This window comes from Astatotilapia calliptera, chromosome 16, assembly GCF_964374335.1.
Source record: "Astatotilapia calliptera chromosome 16, fAstCal68.1, whole genome shotgun sequence".
NCBI classification, from domain to species: Eukaryota; Metazoa; Chordata; class Actinopteri; order Cichliformes; family Cichlidae; genus Astatotilapia; species Astatotilapia calliptera.
Genome location: NC_137437.1, coordinates 18643532 through 18669812, shown reverse-complemented (window position 1 = coordinate 18669812; position 26281 = coordinate 18643532). Strand labels below are relative to the sequence as shown.

General features: G+C 42.1%; 1 protein-coding gene across 3 annotated transcripts; it reads left to right on the top strand.

The window, feature by feature from the left end:
* The first annotated feature begins 9587 nt into the window (after window positions 1–9587).
* On the top strand, window positions 9588–21798 carry LOC113008045 (toll-like receptor 8). 3 transcript variants are annotated; one of them, XM_026145173.2, is made up of 2 exons: window positions 9588–9817; window positions 18497–21798. In XM_026145173.2, the coding sequence occupies exons 1-2, from the start codon at window positions 9815–9817 to the stop codon at window positions 21599–21601; spliced, it is 3108 nt and encodes a 1035-aa protein (XP_026000958.2). In that variant the 5' UTR covers window positions 9588–9814; the 3' UTR covers window positions 21602–21798. The 3 variants fall into 3 exon arrangements, with proteins under 3 accessions (XP_026000958.2, XP_026000959.2, XP_080147034.1); XM_026145174.2 differs by lacking the exon at window positions 18497–21798 and adding an exon at window positions 12920–16436 and having other exon boundaries at window positions 9592–9817; XM_080290908.1 differs by lacking the exon at window positions 9588–9817 and adding an exon at window positions 17037–17176.
* The last annotated feature ends 4483 nt before the right edge of the window (window positions 21799–26281 follow it).

Genomic DNA, 26281 nt, shown 5'->3' with positions numbered 1-26281 from the left:
GCCAAGACAGCATAATGAATTTTTGTAATGTGTGTGAAGTACATTAATAAATGAAACCATATAAAAATGTGAGGCAATTTCTGAATGTAAATTTTACAGTCTACACTCTCGTTTCAAACTTAGAAAAGATCTGTGCTGAGGGACACCATTACCAGGTTCAACAGTTCCACAAAAGATCAATTTCGAGCAAAATTGACACATCCTAAACTTTACTCCATCACAGAGTTTCCCAGAATCCACACAGTATGACTGGTTAGAACTAGCATGTTCTGTGTTTGCCTGCTATTAAATTATCCACGTGGTGGCAGCAGTGATGCAGTTGCAGCTTGCAAATTAACCCTAAAGTCAATATCCCACACAGAAACAAATCAGTTTGTCAGTAGATATATTAACAATGCAATATTAATACACTTTGTTTTTTTGGAAGTCTCGTAATCCATTACATGAAAATGAGTTATGAAGTTGCATATTTATTGCAAATTTAAAAAATTGTAATTTATCAAGCTGAGACTTTTAGTCACATTTACTCCATCGTAACGATGCCTGAATGGTGCTGGTGTTACAGGCCCCACTATGATGGGCGCGTAGCCAGATTACGATCCTGTAAAACAGGAGAGAAAGTGAGCACAGGAGACACGCTGCCGTTCGCCTGGTCAGTCTTGCCAGAATTTATTCATACAACACAAGCATATCTGCTCCACTCTTTCGTTAACTCAATTTCACAATAACTGCTCATTCCCTCACATGGCTTGTTTTCCACCAGTACATTTCAATATTAGTCCACACTACTGGCATAAAACAACAAAGGGTTTAAATGAATGAAACAAATGACAACTACACCTCTTTTCCCATAAATGAGATAAACAAAATAATTCACATCATCATGGTAGTGTCTCATCATAGAAAGGAAACTCTACTTTCAACATTACTGCACTACTTTCCTTGCCAGCATTTTTGTTGGCCGTACTCTTATTAGCGCTCTCGCTTCATATGTCCTTTTCAGACCAGTTAGATTCTAACACTGAAACAGCAAGTTTACACATGACTTCAGGCGAGCTCAGAACACTTTACACACGCGTTATACAAAACATTTGTCATGAACACAAAGCTACAAGTTTATCAGGAACTGTAAACCTAACTGGGTTGGTGCTTCTTATTATTATATGGAGTATTATACGCAGTTGCAACAGCTTGCTAGCGTTACCCAGGCATATAGCCTAGCTATAACATCTTACAGAGCTAAAGTAGCTCACATAGCGACAGTATAATACATCACATATCACAGACCCGTCTTATGTCATGAAAGTTTAAGTATCACAGTGTCCAGCTGTGTATTTCTTTATGTTTTTGACCACGTTACTGACCTGTAAAACAGGAGAGAAAGTGAGCACAGGAGACACGCTGCCGTTCGCCTGGTCAGTCTTGCCAGAATGGAAAACTTACGGCAGCTATGCACCCGACTCAGTTCCCAAAGCACGCTGCTGCCCCCTACTGTCCAAAGTGTTATACACTCTCCTGGCAACAGGGAACTTACATGACATTGTGGCTTTAAATTACACCAATAAACCAGCAAAATAAAACATGCAAAATAATCTCCATATATCACGACACTTAACTCACAATTGTGACCACATTTCTGTGTGGATCACATGCTCCCAAACAAAAAAAAAGATGGCTCCAGACATTTCAAGAAAATACACAAAAAGTTCACACTTCTTAACACTTTAACTCGCTCACCTAGAAACAGTTCTTGATCTTCATATTTCAGAGCGAAGGTATTTCGTCAGTGTGTGTATCAATATGGGTTTGTGTATGGTACAACAGTGCAGGGGAATGGTTGGTATGGGATGTAGTGTGGCACAGTGAGGGGTGGCATTCCCCAGACTGGCAGGGCCTGTACTGTACAAAGTCCAGCGGGGTTAAGTGACCCGTGTGCTCGGTAAGATGGCTGGCCCAGGGACTCGTATGTGAGAACCCGAGGGGGTTTCCTGCCCCTGGCGGATCTCCTCACTGTGGCTTCCTGAGGAGTCAGCGGTCGAGCCTCATCACCCTCAGTCATTGTCTCTGGACACTCCTCCGCATCAAGGTGTTCTGGATCAGCAACAGAGCAGTCTGCAATTTGGTTTTCACCTTGTTCTTGTTCAACTTCTCTTTCAGGAGAAGTGCCTCTGGGTTGCTCTGCCATATGACCTCCTGACCGTGGCATGTATATTTGTTTTCCAGGGACATTCTGGGCTCCTTCAATATTTCTCTGGGACTGATGCATTGGTCTCAGATTCTTTGTTTGGCGTTGAGCCTGTGGTGATACTCTGAGCCAGTACTGCACTCTGGGTGCTTCACTGTCTGAGTTTTCAGAGTTGCTGCTTTCGGGCGTCTCCATCCCATCATGTCCCACAGCAGGGTCACTCCTTTTCCTTCGAGCCCCTCTGGATGGCAATGGCCCCCTCTGCAGGTCAGGTAAGTCCACAGGTAGATTATTTACAAGGTGTAGAAGGTTTCTGTGAAGTATGCGGGTTTTAGCACCACCTGCCTCAGAGCATACTTTGTAAATGGGACTGTCACCCACTTGTTCCTTGACGACATACACAGTTTGCTCCCAGTAGGGTCTCAATTTTCCAGGTCCTCCCCTCTCACTCATATTACGGACTAGGACCCTGTCACCAGACTGGAGAGTGACTGTGTTCTGTATGTGACGATCATAATACTTCTTACCCCTTGCACTGGAGTGCTGGCTGTTCTCAGCTGCAATACGGTAAGCCTCCTTCATCCGTGATGCCCACTTTTTGGCATAACTCTGAGGTGTTTCAGATTGATCTCTGGTTAACAGGCCAAAAATTAGGTCTACTGGGAGGTGGGGGTGCCGACCAAACATGAGGTAGTGGGGTGAAAAGCCTGTGGCCTCATGCCTGGTACAGTTGTAGGCATGCACTATCTGGGGTAGGTGCTCCTTCCAGTTGCTCTTCGCCCTCTCCTCCAGCGTCCTTAGCATTTGGAGCAACGTCCTGTTAAATCGCTCGGCTGGGTTGCCCTGTGGATGATATGGTGTCGTCCTCGAGTGAGCAACCCCAGCCAGGCGTCGTAGGGCCATGAACAGGTCATTTTCAAATTCTCTGCCCTGGTCATGGTGTAGCCGCCTTGGAAATCCAAACCTGGGGATGAAGTCATTGAATATCTTCTCCGCCGCCGTCCTTCCCGACTTGTTTTTCGTGGGGTAGGCCTGAGCAAACCTGGTGAAGTGGTCGATGACTACTAAGATGTACTCGTAGCCCCCCATACTGGCTTCTAGGTGCATATAGTCCACAGACACCAGTTCAAGCGGCGCAGAAGTGGAGATTGATCCCATCGGGGCTCTGATCTGTTTGACCGGCTTCTTTTTCTTAATGCAGGGGCATTTCCTGGTCACATACGCTTCAATGTCCCTCTTCATAAAAGGCCAGTAAAAACGGTCCCTTGCCAAGTGAATGACCCTCTCTGCCCCAATATGACCCAGGTCATCATGAAGATGTTTCAGCACTAGGGGGTGGTATTGTGTTGGAAGCACAAGCTGTCTCCGCTGTCCTGCCGTGCGATACAGTAGTTGGTTTTCGATATTGAGCTTTCCCCACTCGTGCATCAACTTCCTCACAGGGCCACTGGCTCTCCTTCTGTCGTCATTCGTTATTACTGTTTTTGTTTCTTTCAGTTTGATGAGTTCGCTGATAACAGGATCCCCCCTTTGTGATGTCACCAGATCACTGTGACAGACTGTAAATGGTGATCCGTTCACCGGTGGCTCCGGGCATGTTAAGCTCAGGGCAGCAACATATGCAACGTCCTCTGTCTTTGCTGACTCACAACCCTCCCAGGCAGCATGGACAGCGTCTCCCGTGAGCTCTTCCGTACACTTTGTGAGATAGGTGTCGATGTCAAGTGGGAACCGGGAGAATGTGTCCGCATCTATGTTCACCTTCCCCGGCCTGTACTTGACATCGAACCGGAAATCTGCCAGCTCACCCACCCAGCGGTGGCCCACCGCATTAAGCTTTGCAGTGCTCAGCACATAGGTGAGGGGATTATTGTCCGTATAGACTGTGAAATGGGGTGCATAAAACAGGTAATCCCTGAATTTCTCACATACCGCCCACTTAAGGGCGAGGAACTCCAGTTTCCCTGAGTGCAGGTTATAATTTTTCTCAGCAGGGGACAGAGTTCTCGAGCCATAAGCGATGACCCTCATTCTTCCACCCTGGCGCTGATACAACACAGCGCCTAGTCCCTCCTTAGAGGCATCTGTGTGGAGTACAAACGGGAGTTCAAAGTCTGGATACGCCAACACGGGTGGGTGCGACAGAGTGTCTATCAGCTGCTCTAGTATCCTCTGGTGCTCATCTGTCCACACGATAGGTGTCTTTGATGGCAGCTGGGCCCCCTTTCCCTTCGTGAGCTTTCCACTTGTTACTGCTGGGGCGGTTTTCACATTCAGCAGCTCGTAGATTGGCTTAGCGATGCTAGAGAAGTTTTGGATGTACATTCTGTAATAGCTCAGGAACCCAAGCAGCTTCCTCACCTCACCCACTGTATTGGGTGTTTTCTCTTGCAGCAGCCTGATCGCATCAGTGTCTTTTGGGTCAATCCTGACACCATCAGCTGAGACCAGCCTCCCCACATACCTGACCTCCTGCCGGAACAGCTCACATTTTGTGGGCCGAAGCTTGACACCATGGGCTTTTAGAGACCTCAGGACCTGACGTACTCCCTCGACATGCTCGTCAAAAGATTTTGCGTAGCAGAGGATGTCGTCGAGATAAGGGATGCAGCAGCTATCACGCAGGGAATCTAACATCTCCTCCATGCTGCGTTGAAAAGCGGCTGGGGCATTGGAGAGCCCAAATGGGATCCTCACCCATTCATAGAGACCCCAAGGAGTGATGAATGCTGTCATGTGTCTGGATCCCTCTGCCATGTAGCCCTGGTGATAGGCTTTGCCTTGATCCAGGATGGTGAACCAGCTGTGGCCTCCTAGTGTGTCTATGAGGTCCTGGATGCGAGGCAGTGGGTGGCGGTCTGGTACAGTCTTTTGATTTAAAAGCCTGTAATCGATACATAATCTCAATGTTCCATCTTTTTTTCTGACACACACGACAGGTGCTGCGTACGGTGACTTTGACTTAACTATCCACCCTTTGGCAAGCAGATCTTGGATGTATTCTTTAACCTCTTTGTAGAGGGGTTTGGGCACTGCAGCATAGGTTCGCTGTACTGGGATGTTGTCCTTTAAATTTATGGACATTTGCAGGCTTGGAATACACCCTATGTCTTCGTCATCACAAGCAAAAGCTCCTGACTCCTCGTATAGCATTTGTTTCACCTTTCTCTGTTGCTCATCACTTAGGTGACTAACATCCACTGGCGGGTGCCACAGTGTAGTAGGGGACAGGTCACTCATGGAGCTTGGTGGCGGGTCAGTGTTGCCCCGGGCTTGACTGTGCTCGCCGCTTGGGCTGCCTGTTCCTATTACTCCATCAATAGCTTCAATGGTGCCTAGGACCGTGGAGCTGGGCAGGACCACCGTCTCGGTAGAGTGGTTGGAAACTGGTACCTTCACGAAGGGTCTCTCATCCTGCTGGATTGCCAATAGCCCTTCACCTATACTCAGTGGCAACAGTGGTGTGTCATCTAGGTTAGGTTCAAACAGCACGAGTGGGCTAGAGTCACTAATGTCTAAAGATACTCCACACCTAATATACGCTACTTGACCAGGATTAATAGTGGCACCTTTCCTGCCCACCTTTACAGTCGCATTCTGTTCTACTTTTGGTTTGGTCTGTATGAAGCTTACAATAGCCTCTGCCTTTGCACTGTTGATCTCTAGGGCACCAGTCAGCAGGTTGACGAGGATGGACATGATTTTGGGTCTGCTCTCGTTACTCTTGATGAGTTCTTGGATGACATTAAAACCAACCAATGGTCTTTCTAAATCTAGTCGACTAACTAGAAAAGGTACTCTAATGGATAGATCTGGATCGTTGTTGCCTTGCAGGTTTACCACCACTTCCATCCACCCATCATATGGCACTGCCTCCCCCGTGACAGCAGTTACACTGAGTTCCTCATCCATTAGTTCACTCAGTGGGCGGATCTCTTTTTCAGGTAGGTACTTGTTCTTCCAGGCGTGGTCTATGATGCTCACATTTGCCCCTGTGTCTAACATGGCAGTCACTGCATAGCCGTTCATGCTGCATTTCAATAGGGATTTTCGGCCAATCAGTGGGGCAACTTTCTCAGGTGGGGGTAGGTGGTTACCCATCTGTAAGCTCATAGACTGGTCCCTCTTTCCTAACTCTAGTACTGTGGCATCATAGGGCTGGGATTTGTCCCTTGGATTGGTCAGGGGTTGCCCCTCAGCCCTGACCGGCACTCGTTTCCCGACTGCATATTCCTTTTCAAGCAGCCAATAGCACGATGGCCTACTTCTCCACACGAAAAGCAGTGGTTACAGCTTGGCCTGCCTTGGGCTACACACTGTGGACACCCATATGATCTTTGTGTCTTTCTGTCCGATTTGGTCTTGTCAGAGGCACTCTGTTGGACAATTTGATGGGCAGCCCCGGGCACCAGGGCTGGAGCAGTGAGCTTTCTCAGTGTCTCCATGGCCTCCGTTAGAGCCTCGACCTGAGCACTCAGTCTCTGAATTACATTGTCTTTACCTTTGACTCTAGTCTCGCCCACAACGCCGGTCATTCCCTCTGGCTCTGCAACTGTGCTGTGGGCTTGTGTGAACTTCCGGCTGGCGCTACGCCCCAGTTGGCGTTTTCTCTCGTTGTCCTCCATCGTGGTCTGGATAACCTGTCTTAAGAGAGCTTCATCAGAAACAGTGGGGTTAGCCAGGAGCGGCTTCAGGTCCCGCCTGAGGTCCTCGTGCCTTTCTCCCATGCCTTGATAAACTGCGTTCAGGAACACGCCCTGGAGTGTGGAGGCATCATACTTTATGATTGAACTTGCCTGCTTGGATGTGAACGTTATTCTCCGTTTCAGTCCGATCATGCGATACAGGAATTGCTGTGGAGATTCGTTCTCGTGTTGTTTAGCACACATCAGTTCCTGAAAGAGCTCGGTGCTGGTTTTCTCTCTCAAATGGGACTGTAGGAAACTTTTCAGTTCTGTAACTGTCAGGTCTTCCTTGTTCACAAGCATGTCTTTAAAGTTTCCACCCTTGATTATGCGTAGGACTCCTCTAATTATGTCGTCATCTGTGTGTTGTTCCCTGCGACCGTCATCAATCTGTTTGCAGATACTGTTAAAACTAATGTCCGATGCAGTATCAGTTATTTGCCCACCATGTATTTTGAATTCCTTCCTCTGTAACAGGGGCAGGTCGCGAAGGGCAATCACACTCTCGTGGGCTGGGGCAGGCAGTGCTCCTGCAGCCATGTGGTGTTGCTGGGGAATCAGTGGATGTCTGATGTCAGTTGGTGGTGAGTTAGTGGCACGAGGCCCGCTGATGTGACCGCAGCTACCCGTCCTACACTGTGGTCCCTCTGGGTCAGGTGCGTTGATGCTGTGTCTGTGAGATTTGTTCTGCCCCTCCCCTGAATCTGTGAGCAGTTGGTGTATGTCAAAGTTGGGGGTTGCCACTTCGGGAGCGTAGCCACCCATGGGAGATATATGTTTGCCATTAATGTTATCACTGGCTGGTGGCATCACAGGTGTCCCTTCACCACTAGCCAGATCTTTGGGGGGTGGTCTACCCTTATCCCGGTTAGTAATAACCAAGTCAATAGTGTCTTGTAAACATAACAACATGACCAAGCCCTCATCCTCTAGCTGTAGGAGTGTGGAGCTGTTCATATAAGCAGTGATGTACTCAATACAACCTTCCTCATCGTCCTTGTTTAGCCTTTCTGAGTCCAGTTCAGCCACCGGGTCAAGGTGAGTTGCAATGTTGTATGCTTCATCAGCCGTTAGCTGGTAGAGTTTCTTTTTGATGGACCAGCTGAGTCTTCTCCTCTCGTCGCCTGACATGACTTTTGTTGCAGCCTGGTGGCGTTACCGGTCCCACCCTCTTTAGCAACACTGTCACTTTGGGTCCAATGATCACTGGATCAGCCGGACGTGCTCCTCAGACGCCGCCGATCCTGGACGAGCCCCCAGAAATCTGTTACAGGCCCCACTATGATGGGCGCGTAGCCAGATTACGATCCTGTAAAACAGGAGAGAAAGTGAGCACAGGAGACACGCTGCCGTTCGCCTGATCAGTCTTGCCAGAATTTATTCATACAACACAAGCATATCTGCTCCACTCTTTCGTTAACTCAATTTCACAATAACTGCTCATTCCCTCACATGGCTTGTTTTCCACCAGTACATTTCAATATTAGTCCACACTACTGGCATAAAACAACAAAGGGTTTAAATGAATGAAACAAATGACAACTACACCTCTTTTCCCATAAATGAGACAAACAAAATAATTCACATCATCATGGTAGTGTCTCATCATAGAAAGGAAACTCTACTTTCAACATTACTGCACTACTTTCCTTGCCAGCATTTTTGTTGGCCGTACTCTTATTAGCGCTCTCGCTTCATATGTCCTTTTCAGACCAGTTAGATTCTAACACTGAAACAGCAAGTTTACACATGACTTCAGGCGAGCTCAGAACACTTTACACACGCGTTATACAAAACATTTGTCATGAACACAAAGCTACAAGTTTATCAGGAACTGTAAACCTAACTGGGTTGGTGCTTCTTATTATTATATGGAGTATTATACGCAGTTGCAACAGCTTGCTAGCGTTACCCAGGCATATAGCCTAGCTATAACATCTTACAGAGCTAAAGTAGCTCACATAGCGACAGTATAATACATCACATATCACAGACCCGTCTTATGTCATGAAAGTTTAAGTATCACAGTGTCCAGCTGTGTATTTCTTTATGTTTTTGACCACGTTACTGACCTGTAAAACAGGAGAGAAAGTGAGCACAGGAGACACGCTGCCGTTCGCCTGGTCAGTCTTGCCAGAATGGAAAACTTACGGCAGCTATGCACCCGACTCAGTTCCCAAAGCACGCTGCTGCCCCCTACTGTCCAAAGTGTTATACACTCTCCTGGCAACAGGGAACTTACATGACATTGTGGCTTTAAATTACACCAATAAACCAGCAAAATAAAACATGCAAAATAATCTCCATATATCACGACACTTAACTCACAATTGTGACCACATTTCTGTGTGGATCACACTGGCAGTCATGGAGTTTGCAATTTTAGCCATAAAGTCATTGTCCGACTGAAAAATACATCAGTTTGTGAGCAGATGGATTATTAATTTAATATTAATGACTAATACAGTGTTAATTTTAAATTCCATTTTTATTCACACCGTTTTAGAGATTTGACTGGCACTCATTGGTATGCTCACTGGAGATTTTAACGTACAGCTCAGTTGGCAATGAAACTGTGACAATGTTTTGAAAGAGAGAAATGAAACAGATGTAGTTCTTCAATTCATCAGCTTCCTTCTTGGGGACATAACAACATGCTACTTCCTTCACAAACGCTATCATGTTGTTAACAGTTTGTTACTTCCTTATTTGACTTTAGTTAAAGAGTTTTCTTTAACTGTCTAGAGACAAAGAGCAAAAACTTCAAACAGACTAAATTGTTATAAATTCATGCTTTAAAAGACAAGCAGTATTTAACTTTACTAAATCTAAAGAAAATAAACTAATTTTTTTTTTTCAACGAATGACTGAAAGATTTTGAAGTACTGGAGCATGACAAAGGTTTTCCAGATTGTCTTTCAGGGAACAATACAATAGGAACACAATGGTAAGTCTTTTTATTTTCTCTGTTTAGTAACTTAGATTTTTACTACAAGTAAAGAGATCTGTCTTATCTTTGATTCTTTTCTAGTTGTTGTGTTTCATAGATTTACTTGACTCCAAAAACCTGGATAGTTTGGTTAATTCAATTTTGGAAGTGGCCCTTGCTTTTTTGAAAATGTGTTAGACCATTGCATTAAATTGTACATTAAAAGTGACCCAGAACTGTTTAGAAAAATGCTCCATCATGATTATGTCTGTGAAGGTTCTCAGTCATCCAGGTCATCGTAGTCAAAGGAGCTTGCAAAGAAAAGCGTCTGGACTTCTTTAAGTTACTTGAAGACGTTTCACCTCTCATCCGAGAAGCTTCTTCAGTTCTAAGGTCAAATGGTGGAGAGTCCCAGATATAAACCTAGTGGGAGTATCCCCCCACAGAGGGACAAAAGGACCCCCTGATGATCCTCTAATCGCCTGAGCCAAGGTGTGAAATTGGGTGTGGGTCCCAATCAGCCAGAGTTTCGGGTGAGCTCATTGTGAAATCTGGCCCCACCTTATCATGCGAATTCCTGAGATCAGATGGCCCAGGGTGTGAGTGGGCGTTAAGGCGTCTGGGAAGGGATCTCAAAACTGGATTATAGATCGCAGAGAGTTGGTGTCGTAAACCACCGCCTCTGTTCAAAGATGGTCGCTCACAGTGGACATAGATGGCTTCTTTCACTCCTCTTTCAAACCATCTGTCCTCTCTGTCCAAAATGTGAACATTGGCATCCTCGAAAGAGTGTCCTTTATCCTTAAGATACAGATGGACTGCTGAGTCTTGTCCTGTGGAGGTGGCTCTTCTGTGTTGTGCCATGCGCTTGTGAAGTGGCTGTTTGGTCTCTCCAATGTAGAGGTCTGGGCATTCCTCGCTGCACTGTACAGCATACACCACATTGTTAAGTCTGTGTTTTGGCGTTTTGTCTTTCGGGTGAACCAGTTTCTGTCTGAGCGTGTTGCTGGGTCTGAAATGCACCGGGATGTCATGCTTGGAGAAAACCCTCCTGAGTTTTTCTGATACACTGGCTACATAAGGGATGACAATGTTGTTGCGTCTGTCCTTCTTATCTTCCCTCGCTGGTGTCTGGTCTTCTTTTCTGTGCCTCTTTGCTGACTTTAAGAACGCCCGTTTAGGATAGCCGCACGTTTTGAGTGCTTCCTTTACATGTGTGTGTTCCTTCTTTTTTCCTTCAGGCTTAGAGGGAACATGTTCTGCCTGGTGGTGTAGGGTCCTAATTACTCCAAGTTTGTGTTCAAGAGGGTGATGGGAGTCAAACAGGAGGTACTGGTCCGTGTGTGTGGGCTTCCGGTAAACTTCGATGTTGAGTTTGCCGTTCTCTTCAATGTGCACAGTGCAGTCCAGGAACGGCAAACAGTTGTCCTTTGTGTCTTCCCTGGTGAACTTGATATTTTTATCCACAGCGTTAATGTGCGCAGTGAAGGATTCCACTTCTTCTGTCTTGATTTTGACCCAGGTGTCGTCTACATATCTGTACCAGTGGCTGGGTACTCTTCCTTTGAAAGAGCCAAGAGCCTTCCTTTCCACTTCCTCCATGTAAAGGTTGGCTACAATAGGTGACACGGGGGAGCCCATGGCACGGCCATGTTTTTGTCTGTAAAAGCCTTCGTTGTATTTGAAATATGTAGTGGTGAGGCAGAGGTCTAACAGTGTGCAAATCTGATCGGGTGTGAAGTTGGTCCTGTCCTCCAAGGAGCTGTCTTCTTGTAGTCGTTTTCTGACAGTCTCCACTGCCTGGGTATGCAAGTGAAGAGAGAGGCTACATCAAAGGACACCATGGTTTCATCTGGATCCAACACAGACTTAACAATGTGGTGTATGTGGTACAGTGCAGCGAGGAATGCCCAGACCTCTACATTGGAGAGACCAAACAGCCACTTCACAAGCGCATGGCACAACACAGAAGAGCCACCTCCACAGGACAAGACTCAGCAGTCCATCTGCATCTTAAGGATAAAGGACACTCTTTCGAGGATGCCAATGTTCACATTTTGGACAGAGAGGACAGATGGTTTGAAAGAGGAGTGAAAGAAGCCATCTATGTCCACTGTGAGCGACCATCTTTGAACAGAGGCGGTGGTTTACGACACCAACTCTCTGCCATCTATAATCCAGTTTTGAGATCCCTTCCCAGACGCCTTAACGCCCACTCACATCCTGGGCCATCTGACCTCAGGAATTCGCATGATAAGGTGGTGCCAGGTTTCACAATGAGCTCACCCGAAACTCTGGCTGATTGGGACCCACACCCAATTTCACACCTTGGCTCAGGCGATTAGAGGATCATCAGGGGGTCCTTTTGTCCCTCTGATACTCCCACTAGGTTTATATCTGGGACTCTCCACCATTTGACCTTAGAACTGAAGAAGCTTCTCGGATGAGAGGTGAAACGTCTTCAAGTAACTTAAAGAAGTCCAGACGCTTTTCTTTGCAAGCTCCTTTGACTCCATCATGATTACTCGATCAGTAGCCTCCTTCATTTTTAAAAACAAAGTCACATATTTATTGTAAATTTTCAAAGGTAAGCTCAAACTTTTCAATAGGGTCTTTACATCTTTAGCAAGATGTAAAGACCCTATTGAAAGCATATAGCATATGGCATTTAGCATTCCATATGGAATGCTAAAGATAATTCAGCTGCAATGAAGACCTGCGACAAATTGATGAATACTTTTAGCAAAAAAAAAACTGAAACTGCTTAAAGAAAAATGAATACAACTGTAAAAATAAGTACTTTATTGATGAAGAAGTTTCACTTTGGTTTTCAAAGTTAAATTTAGCAGAAGAAAAAAAATTATTGCTTGGCAACAGACACCCAGTTTTGCTCCATGACTATGTGCTGTTCTAGTGTGGGCAGTACCTTATAATGACTGAGTAGGTAATGTTAATGAAAACAGAGTGTTGGAGAGTTGGTAGAATAACACAGGAGGTCCTGCAGCGGCCTGAGCCTATAGTAGCTTAATTAAGTGATGATTCAGGGTCAGTCCAAATAATTTTACCAAAAACAGAAGCATAAGGTTATTTCATATAAGGGATTTCATCAATTCTCCACAGATTACCAAATGCTGGATGCTGTTGTTCTGTCTCTGTTGCCATCATGAGATCCTGCCGGCTGCATGTAAACCCACCTGGATGACACGGCAGTTTCCTTGTGATGTCATATCCACCAATACCTCTGAGGTCAAATTTGACTGTAAAGGGCGTCATCTAGAGAAAGTACCAGAAGGAATAACCAGTAATGCCACGGATCTAGACTTATCTGAAAATTTTATTAAGAGTATTAAAGCTGATTCACTTTCTAATCTGCTGAAATTGACTCAGCTCAATCTCAACTTTGCAAACAAGCCCAAGAATGGTTATGGCTGCAGAAAATTGAACATTTCTGCAAATGCTTTCAAAAATCTCACAAAAATCAAGCAACTGGAACTGAGCGGCAACTGTCTGACTGAAATTCCACGCAATCTCCCCCACAGTGTGGAAAAACTTGACCTAAACATTAACAAGATTAGTTTGGATAAATTGAACAACAGTTTTATTGGCTTAAAAAACATAACAAACCTGTTACTATCTAAAAACTGCTACTTCTGGAATCCCTGTGGGAAGTCTGTTGCTATTATGGAAAAACCCTTTCAAATACTGGACAAACTGCAGGTTCTTGACTTGTCTTACAACAACTTAACACACATTCCTAAAGGACTACCCCAGTCAATTACAATTTTAGGTCTGGATTCCAACAAAATAGAGAACATATCTAAAGATGATTTCCAGGGGTTGCTAATTTTAAAAGTCCTTGATATACAAGGCAACTGTCCAAGATGTCACAATGCTCGGTACCCTTGTGTTCCTTGCCCTAACGGTTCTATTGACATACATCCTGATGCATTTCAAAGACTGACACAGCTTGAGACACTGAACCTGGGAGGAAACTCACTAAATTACCTTGATCCCTCTTGGTTTCAAAGTCTAAAGAATCTTAAAGAATTATTTGTGGCATTTAACTTTTTACAAAAAGCTGTAACTGGTAAGGACACACCAGTTAAAGCTTTCAGTTATCTTCACAGGCTAGAAAAACTTGACCTGTCTTTCAATTATGCTCTCGGATTGTACCCAGAAAAATTAACACTTTCAAAAGACTTTTCACAGCTCAGGTCACTGAAAACTTTGCATTTGGAGGCTTTGGTATTCCAGAGAATTGGACCAGACACACTCACGCCTTTACGCAATCTAAAAAATTTATCTGCTTTGAATTTAGGCACTAACTTCATTATTTATAGCAACTCTACTTTATTCACCAATTTCTCCCACTTAAAAATGATTTATCTAGCCGAAAACAGGTTATATCCCACAACAATAGAAAGTCCACCAACTCTAACCGACAGATACAACCAGAATTCAGACCTTTCCATTTCACCGTCTGTAACAGCTACTCCAAAAGACTTTAGCTACGAGATATCACACAGCCTAATAAAGCAAGAGTGCTTTGACTCTGGACGAGTGCTCATCCTCAGCTCAAATAATCTGTTCTTCATTTCTCCAAAGCTATTTGAGGGATATGGAAATATTTCATGTCTCAACCTCTCAGGAAATGGATTTTCACAGGCACTTAATGGCACAGAATTCAAGATGTTGCCTAATCTGACATATCTGGATTTATCTTTCAATAAGGTCGATATGGCCTATAACAACGCCTTCAAAGAACTAAAGAAATTACAAGTACTAGACCTCAGTTACAATCCACACTACTTTAAAGCATTTGGGGTAACGCTCAATTTAAATTTTACACAAAATCTACCTGTGCTAAGAGTCCTTAATATGAGTCATAATGAGATTTCCACACTGACAACAAAAGAAATGTATAGCAAATCATTAGCAGAACTTATATTTACACACAATAATTTAGGGAAACTTTGGAAAGACAGGGATAGCACATACAAGAAACTTTTCACTAATCTCTCTAATTTGACAATTTTAGATATATCCTTTAATGGCATTGCAAAGATTCCAGAAGATGTTTATGAATATTTGCCACGTAACCTCACCACACTGCGCATAAGTCATAACTGCCTCAGCGATTTTAGCTGGGACAAACTGCCTTTCCACCAACTACAGAGTTTAGACCTGAGCTACAATCATCTGTCTACTTTAACAACTATTAACTCAAACATCACACAAACTCTGACTTTCCTTGACCTGAGTCATAATCACATTTCCCAAGTGCACAATGGTTTTTTACAGAGTTTGAAAAGCCTCAGGACTCTCAGCCTTAGAAACAACAAACTTACTATTGTCAATCGAACTACCTTCAAATCAGGACCTGAATTTCAGACTTTGTTCCTACAAGGAAATCCATTTGAGTGTACTTGTGATTCCATAGACTTTATTTTATGGATTGAACAGAGTGATGTAAAGATCCCAAGACTCACCACTCAGGTGACATGTAACACACCAGTGAACCAGAGGAACAAAATACTGATACGTTTTAACATTAGTCAGTGTGTAAATGCGGAACAGGCAAAGCAGATCTACGCTCTAACAACTTCTATCATTATTCTTTTCATGATTGTTTCAACAGTTGCTCACTTATTTTACTGGGATGCTTCCTATGTCCTACACTATATGAAAGCTAAGCTGAAAGGGTACAGATCCTTGAACTCGCCAGATACTATTTATGATGTCTTTGTGACATATGATACAAAAGACCCACAGGTCTCTGAGTGGGTGATGAGCAATCTGCGGGTGCAACTGGAGGAAGAGGGAGACAAGATACATCCACTGTGTCTGGAAGAGAGGGACTGGCCCCCAGGAATCCCACTGGTGGACAACCTCACCCAGAGCATCCAGTACAGTCGCAAGACTCTGTTTGTCTTAACAAAGGGCTATGTTAAGACCGGTGCTTTCAAGCTAGCAATGTATCTGGCCCACCAAAGACTGCTGGATGAAAATGTGGATGTGATAGTACTGCTAATGCTGGAGCCTGTCCTGCAGCATTCTCACTTTCTGCGCTTGAGGAAGCGACTGTGCGAGAGCAGTGTTGTAGAGTGGCCGCGTACAGCAGCCGCAGAGCCCTGGTTTTGGCAAAACCTGAGAACTGTCATAAGAGTAGATAATCAAGTGATGTACAACAAGACCTATTCAAAATACTTCACCACCAAATGAAGAAGGATAATAACATGAGCTTGTTATATAACCAGTGCTTTTATATATCATTTCTTGTTTGGTCTTTTTAAAGTGTTTCTTCTTTGACTGAACTGTTTTTAAGAACTAATTTTCTTATAGTTGTTGAGTTATTGACTTATTCAAAATGCTTCACCACTAAGTGAAGAAGGATAATCATCACTTATCTGCCTGGGACTGATTTGTAATTCTAGTCTGCAGACAATAACATGGTCCTGCTTTAAAATCACTGTTCTTTAGAGCAATGCTTATTTGGTTATTTTAAACGATTTCTTCTTTGTCTGAATCTAATAAGAAAACAATAAAAAACTAATTTTCTTATATTTGCTGAGAAAGCATAATAAATCTTGTGTAATCTGTCTGCAGTGCATTAATAAAAAAATAAAATAAAATAAAATGTGTGGCATTTTGCAGATGTAGATTTTATACTCTAGTCTCTGGTTTCTATGTTAGAAAACATCTGTGCTGAGTGACACCAGTACCAGGTTTAACAGTTAACAAAAGAGAAATTTAGTACAAAAGTGACAGATCCTAAATTGCAGTCCATTATTAAAAATCCATATCGACACAGTATGTGTAATATAACTTGCATGCTTTCATCTGTTATTTCACATTTGGAAATTTTTGAGATTGTCCGTAAGGTGGTGCAAGTGACACAGTTTTAATACAGTGCATTTTGCAAATTAGCCCTAAATTCAGTGTCCCACCAAAAATAAATCAGTGTGTGAGGCCATATATTACTAATGTCATATTAATGTCTAAGAAATATGTCATTTTTAAACTCCATATTACTTCACATAATCTGAAGAACTGACTGGCACTATGCACTGTTGCTGTGTTTACTGGCATTCCAGTGTTCATCTTGGCTGACAAATAAACTGGCATTTTTGAAGGAGGGAAATGAAAAAGATGCAGTTCTTCAATTAACGGGCTACTTCCCTCACACAGCTTATCATGTAGTTTTAACAGCGTGTTTCTTTTTTATTTGTCTTGAAGGGAACAAACAGGGTCATCTGTAACGAAATCATTAATAAAAGACAAGAAACTTTCAAGTCTTACAATTGAAAAAAAAATTGAAGCACACTAGCATAATTTTCCAAATTGTCATTCAGGGATCAATATAGTGGAGAAAAAATGGTGAGTTTTATTTTGTTTCTGTTCTTTATATTTACTTACATTTTTACATTTTATTAAATTTCTGATTACCTTTATATGCTATAATTTCATTTATCTGTATTATTTTTGATTATTTTTCTAGTTTCAGGATTTTGGTGACAAAATGTTTCATAGATTTATTTGATTCTAAAAACCTGTACAGTTGACTTAATTTACTTTGGAAATGGCCTTTGGTATTTGGGTTTTTTTGGTATTTGGTATTTGTTGGCCAATTACATTAAAATGTACATTAAAAATTACTCACAAATTACACAAACTGTTCAGTAATTTTATATTTAAAATTTTTCCCAAGTGTGACAAAAAACAGGAACAGTCTTTCCAGCTACAATTTGATTTACGATTTATTGGCACCTGCTGGGTAGAAGTGATGCCATACTTACATACAATTTTCTTCAAGCTTACTTTGTAACATCAATGGGCCTCATTCACTTACACTATATATCCACAAATCTTTTATTCCACTGTATTTTTTGTGATTAAACCTGTTTGCACTTGAACAGCTTTAAAACTGCCCAACAGCAAGCGTTCAAACAAATGAGTTGTTGTTTTCTTTTGGCCATCCAGATCTCCAAATCATCATGAGCCAAAAAAGAAATGCCTTTTATCACAGTTAAATAAATAACAATTAAAAATAAACTGCATATAATGAATGTGGAATGCGAGTCGGCTTCATATTTTATTTCAAACAAATACTATAATATATAATAGGCATCTTATTTTATCTTATCAATATGTTTTCTCTCAAAACATCTCTGTAGTTCTTGGATGTCATGACTTACAGTCTAATTGGGCCAAGAACATCTTTTGCTGCAGTGAGTGTATAATCTGGGGCTCACAGATCAAAATATTAGTCTGAACCTTGAAGTAATTTAGAAAGGCACAAACTCAACAAAATTAGAGCAAGAACCCAAACAAGCAGACAAGACTCTATGACCAAGGACTAGGTAAAGGAGGGAGGGTAAACTAGGCTAAAGAAGCAGCAGCCATTTGCTGCTACTGTACTGCTTGAGGGCTGAGTGGAAGGGAGAAATATGGAGAGGCCACAAAACAACAAACAGGACAAGAGAAAATACTGAGAAAGAGTAGAGACAAACTTTATGCATGCAGAAATGCAAGGCTAATAAATAAATGGGAAGTGAAAACAATGTAATCAAGGAGAAGCGCTAGTATGGCACGAGGGGTCCTGGAGTAGCTTAACTGATTCAGGGTCAGTCCAAATAATATGACCAAAAACAAAAGCTTTAAATTATTTCAGTTAACTGATTTCATCATTTTTCACAGATTACCAAATGCTGGATGCTGTTGTTCTGTCTGTGTTGCCATGATGAGGTCCAGCTGGCTGCACATAAACCCTTCTGGATGACACGGCAGTTTCCTTGTGATGTCATATCCAACAATGCTTCAAATACGGTCAAATTTGACTGTAAAAGCCGCCATCTAGAGGAAGTACCAAAAGGTATAACTACTAATGCCACTGATCTAGACTTGTCAGAAAATGTCATTAGGAGTATTAAAGCTGATTCACTCTCTAATCTGCTGAATCTGGCACATCTGAATCTCAACTGGGCAAACAACACCAAGACTGATTATGGATGCCGAGCACTGAAGATCGCTGAAAATGCTTTCAAAAATCTGACAAAACTGAAGCAACTACGACTGAGCGGCAACTGTCTGACTGAAATTCCACGCAATCTCCCCCACAGTGTGGAAAGACTTGAGCTAAACATTAACAAAGTTAATATGGATAAACTGAACAATAGCTTTATTGGCTTGCAAAACATGAAAATGCTGTTGTTATCTAAAAACTGCTACTTCCGCAACCCTTGTGGGAAGTCTGTCGCTATCAGCGAAAACACTTTTGCACTACTGAAAAAACTGAAATACCTGGACTTGTCTTATAACAACTTAACCCATGTTCCTAAAGGACTACCCCAGTCAATTACAATCTTACGTCTGGATACCAACAAAATAGAGAACATATATAAAGATGATTTTCAAGGGTTAGAAAATGTCAAATTCCTTGATATACAAGGCAACTGTCCAAGATGTCACAATGCTCCGTACCCTTGTGTTCCTTGCCCTAACGGTTCTATTGACATACATCCTGATGCATTTCAAAGACTGACACAGCTGGAGACACTGAACCTGGGAGGAAACTCACTAAATTACCTTGATCCCTCTTGGTTTCAAACGCTAACGAATCTTACACAATTGTTTCTGGAATTTAACTTTTTACAAAAAGCCGTAACTGGTGAGGACACATCGGTTAAAGCTTTCAGTTATCTTCACAGGCTAGAAAAACTTGACCTGTCTTTCAATTATGCTATCGGATTGTACCTAGAAAAATTAACACTTTCAAAAGACTTTTCACAGCTCAGGTCACTGAAAAGTTTGCATTTGAATGCTTTGGTATTCCAAAGTATTGGACCAGACACACTCACGCCTCTGTACAATCTGAAAAATCTGTCTCATTTGTACTTAAGCACTAACTTCATTATTCACTCTGACCCTACCGTGTTCAGCAAGCTTTCCCACTTAAGAATGATATATCTCGGAGAAAACAGGTTATATCCCACTACAGTAGAAAGTCTACCAACTCTAAGAGACAGAAATAATGAGAATTCAGAAGTTTCTATGTCACCATTCGTAAAACTCACTCCAAAAGACTCAATTTATGAAGTACTACACAGGAATACAAAGCAAGAATGCGCCAATTCTGGACGAGTGCTCATCCTCAGCTCAAATAATCTGTTCTTCATTTCTCCAAAGCAGTTTGTGGGCTATGGAAATATTTCATGTCTCAACCTCTCCAGAAATGGATTTTCACAGGCACTTAATGGCACAGAGTTCAAGATGTTGCCTAATCTGACATATCTGGACTTATCCTTCAATAGGGTTGATCTGGCCTATAACAACGCCTTCAAAGAACTAAAGAAATTACAAGTACTAGACCTCAGTTACAATTCACACTACTTTGAAGCATTTGGGGTAACGCTTAATTTAAATTTTACACAAAATCTACCTGTGCTAAGAGTCCTTAATATGAGTCATAATGAGATTTCCACACTGACAACAAAAGAGATGTATAGCAAATCATTAGCAGAACTTATATTTGCACAAAATCATCTAGGGAAACTTTGGAAAGACAGGGATAGCTCATACAAGAAACTTTTCACTAATCTCTCTAATTTGACAATTTTAGATATATCCTTTAATGGCATTGCAAAGATTCCAGATGATGTTTATGAATATTTGCCACATAACCTCACCACACTGCGCATAAGTCATAACTCACTCAGTGATGTTAATTGGGACAAACTGCCTTTCCATCAACTTCAAATTTTGGACCTAAGTTACAATTCTCTGTCTACTTTAACAACTATTAACTCAAACATCACACAAACTTTGACTTTCCTTGACCTGAGTCATAATCACATTTTCCATGCAGACAATTGTTTTTTAAAGAGTCTAAAAAGCCTCACGACTCTAAGCCTGAGTAACAACAAATTGACTATTGTCAATGAAACTACCTTCAAATCAGGACCTGCAAACCTGACTCTGTTCCTACAAGGAAATCCATTCGAGTGTACTTGTGATTCCATAGACTTTATTTTATGGATTGAACAGAATGATGTAAAGATCCCAAGACTGACCACTCAGGTGACATGTAACACACCAGTGAACTTAAAGGGACAAGGATTGATACATTTTAGCATTCATCAGTGTATAAATCCCAGTCAGGCATTTCAGATCTACACTCTAACAACTTCTATCATTATTCTTTTCATGGTTGTTTCAACAGTTGCTCACTTATTTTACTGGGATGCTTCCTATGTCCTACACTATATGAAAGCTAAGCTGAAAGGGTACAGATCCTTGAACTCGCCAGATACTATTTATGATGTCTTTGTGACATATGATACAAAAGACCCACACGTCTCTGAATGGGTGATGAGCAATCTGCGGGTGCAACTGGAGGAAGAGGGAGACAAGATACATCCACTGTGTCTGGAAGAGAGGGACTGGCCCCCAGGAGTCCCACTGGTGGACAACCTCACCCAGAGCATCCAGTACAGTCGCAAGACTCTGTTTGTCTTAACAAAGGGCTACGTTAAGACCGGTGCTTTCAAGCTAGCAATGTATCTGGCCCATCAAAGACTGCTGGATGAAAATGTGGATGTGATAGTACTGCTAATGCTGGAGCCTGTCCTGCAGCATTCTCACTTTCTGCGCTTGAGGAAGCGACTGTGCGAGAGCAGTGTTGTAGAGTGGCCGCGAACAGCAGCCGCAGAGCCCTGGTTTTGGCAAAACCTGCAAAGTGTCATAAGAGTAGATAATCAAGTGATGTACAACAAGACCTATTCAAAATACTTCACCACCAAGTGAAGAAGGTCTTGTTTTAAAACTATTGATTTATGCATCATTGCTTGCTTGGTTCTTTTAAAACTTCTCTCGACTTATAAACAAAGAAACTGCAAAACTTATTTGCTAATAATTGCTGAGAGAGCACAGCCTACCGAATATTTGTAAATGTGAAACTGTTATGTGCTGTATATTATCAAATAAAGCCTTTTCAAAATGTGTTCCATTTTGTGGATGTAAATTTTGGCAGACTACCATCTGGTTTTTGTATAAGAAAATAAATATTTTATGGGTTACAAGTTGAACTTATGCACAGCCTACTCTTTCATTTGGGTTTTTACTAGTGATGGGACGTTCTGTATCGAGGCTTCGGAGCGTGTGTCGAGTAATGGAGGGGGCGTTTCCGCGAAGCGCGTATCGAGGCTTGCTTCATTTATGGGAGGAGCTGAAAATGATGACGTCCGAAGCCTCGCTGCCCGGCTGTACCACGTGACTGGTTCATGAAGCGGTTCGAACTTTGCCGCAAATAATCATTTTCCATACTGCCAGCATAAATATACACAGTATACTGCCATCACTACAATATACATGTTTTACACACTCCTTTTGTTGTTGACATTTACAGGCTGTGTGCAAAATGCCACACTCTTCAAATTCATGCCAGCTAATTATTTTTACGTCCAGTAGGTGTCCTGCTAGAGCAAATGAAGCTTCATGAAGCTTCGCGTTGGGGTGAACCAATTGGATGAAAAGCTCCAGTGCTTCATGGGGCTTCATCTGCCCATCACTAGTTTTTACTGACATTTTAGGACTTAGTAATTACTGTTTAGGGGGAAAAAACAACAACAAAAATACAAATTCTTGAAGCCAGGGAATCTGCTACACCACGTTTGGTTAGTACCTACTTTGTCCATACGGTGTCACCACTGATTCAGTTTTAATGGGAGTGCCGTTTGCAAATAAACCCTCAAGTCATTGTTCCACTAACTGTCGGCTACATTTATTTTTCCTTACAAGAGCAAACAAGGCGCTGTAGTGATGCAGACACCTTTTGTAGAGTTCGGAGAAAATCAATAAACGACGTTAATTAAGCTAATGGCACACAGCTGTTGCTAATGGCCACTCGATTTGAATGAATGTTCTGAGGTGTTTGTTTTTTTGTTTTTTTTTACTTGCGCTATGGTTTCGGGATATCAGCGTTTGTTTTCAAGACTATATATAAGATTAAAAAATGTTCACTTTTTCTTTTTTTATCGTTTGTATCGAAGCAGCCTTGTCGTGACGTCAGAGGCTCATTTGCATACGGTATTGTATTTATTGTGTGATTGAGGCTGACGTTAGCACTCTGCTCCTGCAACAACCGGACGCGCAGCCTGTGATTTCTGTGAGTCGTGCTCTTGTAAGTAAGTTCCCTTTTTTTTTTTTGTTTCTTGTTAAAGTTGACCGGCGCTTAACTTTAGCTTGATGTGCCCTTATTTCCTCTGGTTTCAGTTTCTTGGCTCAATGACTACATCATGACGTTTAACAAAGTAAAAGTGTAAATGACCTAAGCTGCGGAATTTATGAGCATACTGCTTTGTGGGGTTTTTTTTATTATTATTTTAAACACGAATTTGTAGAACGCCTGTTTAAAATTAAAGTTCACTGTGGAGTGCATTCGGCGTAGCAGCATCCGTACTTGAAAGTGTTGTGTGCATCGAGATCGCTAGCGACTGTGTGAGTCCGGGGGGGGCGGTATTCAAATTCTCAATGCCTTGAAATTTAACTGTCTGACTACACATGCTCGGGTGTGCTGATTAGCCTAATAAGAAGGGTCTCTTTGTTTTAGAACCTTCTGCAAACATGTCTGACAAGCCTGACGTCACTGAGGTTACAACCTTTGACAAGACCAAGCTGAAGAAGACCGAGACTCAAGAGAAAAACCCACTGCCAACCAAAGAAGGTAGGTACTACACCGTCTGACTTTAATCCAGAGCATGTCTGCTATGCTGGAACTCTGAGACCCTAACCTTCTACCTCCTGTTGCAGTCATCGAACAGGAGAAGGCAGAGTCATCATGAAGACCAGGCCTCCTACGTGCTGTACATTTGACAAGCTTCGTCTCTATCAAAATGCATTTCAAGTTTCATAACCTACTTGAGAAATGGCTGTACAACTCACACTATTCACTTGGCTTGATGACCCTCTGTACAGTATGGCAGTGTGGCTTTATATCACCTTTAGGATCTGGTCATCTGTGTGCATCAATGAGCAGGGGGGAAACAACTGACAAATCTGCACTTGGCAATTTGTAGCCCTACTCCGGTCACCTGTAATGCTCACAAGCAAGCTGTTGTAAAACCTGAAATGCGCAAGATTTGTTTAATATGCACAATAAAAAAAAATGTAAATTTCACGTGCATGTGGTGTTTTGGTTTTTGGGGGGGGGGGGTGGCGGTGTAACTTTTGCTCAGCCTTGGGAGCTAACATTGAATGCCCTTTTATCCTGAGCAGGTTTGACTGGATGGAAGCTCTCTATAGGCGTTTCAGCTTGTCTGCTAGCTAAACTGAATCTGTACCAACAGTTGGAACTAAAGCTTGATCAGCCGGTTCCTTTTGAGCACCGGTCCAACAGAAGCTGGTAATATATTGGCTCTGTCTCTTTTTTATTTATTTTTTATTTTAATTTAATTGTGCATCTTAAGCACTGCAGAAATTGTATGTCATCCCAGTGGGCTTCAAAAACACAACTTTACAATGCAGAACTTTTCGGAAGCCTTCGTCAACATCCAAAAAAGCCAGTTATTCAACCTTGTGGTCTGTAAAGGTGTTGTGCAAAACATTGCTGCCTTATCTGCCACAATTGTACTCAAGACTAGTCCTACATAGTTCACTTTTTTGGTTTTTCTACCTTGCAGCTGCACTAGGCCCCTGTGTTAAAGTATGCAATAACGCATCCAAAGCCACTAGCTGATGGACTAGTTCCTTTAAAATGCCAGTTTGGAATAAGAGCCATGGCTCTCTATTTTGTGACATGCAATTGAAACTGTCCAGTTATTTACACCTGCAGATGCAAAACTCTAAACTTGTAGGTCCAGTTACTAATCTCTACCTTGCAAGAGAAGTTTAATACCGGTCTGTGCGAAATGGGTGTTTGAAATGAAGCTGCTGCGCCTTGAGGTGCACATGAAAAAAGCTTTAGGATCTAACAAATTCTACATTTAGCTGGAAACCATATTCAAGAACCCTTAATCATGGTGACGGTGTTTAATGTGTTAAACCACAGTACTGGTGCGGCAGGTGTATTTGGAGATTGTCACCTCCAAAAAATGTAAAGGGTTTTTGTTTTTTTTTTTTTCTCAAATTAACTGAACTAAAACAAAAAGGAACTAATTATGCTGTTTACACACATCAGTTGTCTCTTATGTTTGGAAAGTGGTTACATAATGCAATGTGTCTACAGACCATAACAGCTGTGCTGAAACAACAATAGGCTTTGCTGGGGGATTGGCACAAGTTCATCCTCTTTCCCATAAGGCCATATTCAGGCTACATTTGTTTTTAATAAGGGAACAGGACATGTTAGTTTATTTTGTATTTGCTGTTTTTAAGGAGCTCATGTAGACATTTGTAATGCCAGGCCCTCCTCTTCACCATCTACCATCTGTATGTGCAGTCTGGTCTGACAAGAACTCTGTGTCCTATAATAGTGTGTACTGTGAGACAGACCATATAGAATTTATGGATTTCAAGACAATACTCTGTCACTGGACTGTTTCATGTTTTTCTTTTTTTAAACTTTCTTAGACAGACAAAAGTACTTTATAGCGATAAATTGTAAGGGTTTAGCACTAGATCGAATGTTGGAAAAATACAAAATGTGTCCGTTTAATAAGGAAAGCACCATATTTATGCGATAAAAATCGAAGTCTTTCTATATTTTTACTAATTCTGCCTTTATGGTTCTGGTTTCCATGACGGTGTCTGACAAGTTGAGACCTGACGAAGTCTTTGAAAAGGAATGCAAGTGACATGAAATGGCTGATTGAGTTGAACTTGGCGTAAGAGACCAAACTGCCATCTGCCACTGTTGTGATGGACACCCTCTGAAATGGCTGTGACTCAGGGGTAACTGACAAAGAACACAGATATCCCTGAGACTGCTTATAGCTGCATACTGTACATAATGTGCTAGGAGGATGAGACCACTCTGACAGTGTTCCTGCTCCAGTAGCTGTATTGTACAGTGCCAACGACTGTATTGTACTGTTGGACTGAGTGGATATGAATAACTCGACAAAAGATATGCAGGATTGTACAGAATACACAAAAAATAAGCACATCTTGCCCTTGTCTCATATAGCTGGAAAACATAGTATCATGAAAGGGGAAAAAAAATCTGTTTTATAAAGATCACATTTTTTTTCCTATTTTATTATGAACTGTGAAGTCTACTTTCAGACAAATATGTTGTATTTATGCTTATTTTACAACTAAGCAGCCAATTCCATTATCAGTGCAGTCAGAGTTGAATGACTTTATTTTTGTGTGTAACTGATGCACACATTTGTCTCAAATGATTCCTTTGATACATTTTAAGAGACGCAGTGTATGCTGCTGTCCTTTGTAAGTCTATATAGGCTGATGAACCTCGAAGTAATGGCATGGGAATAATCACACCTCAGACAGTTACTAAACAATGAGACATCACAAGGGAAATAAAGC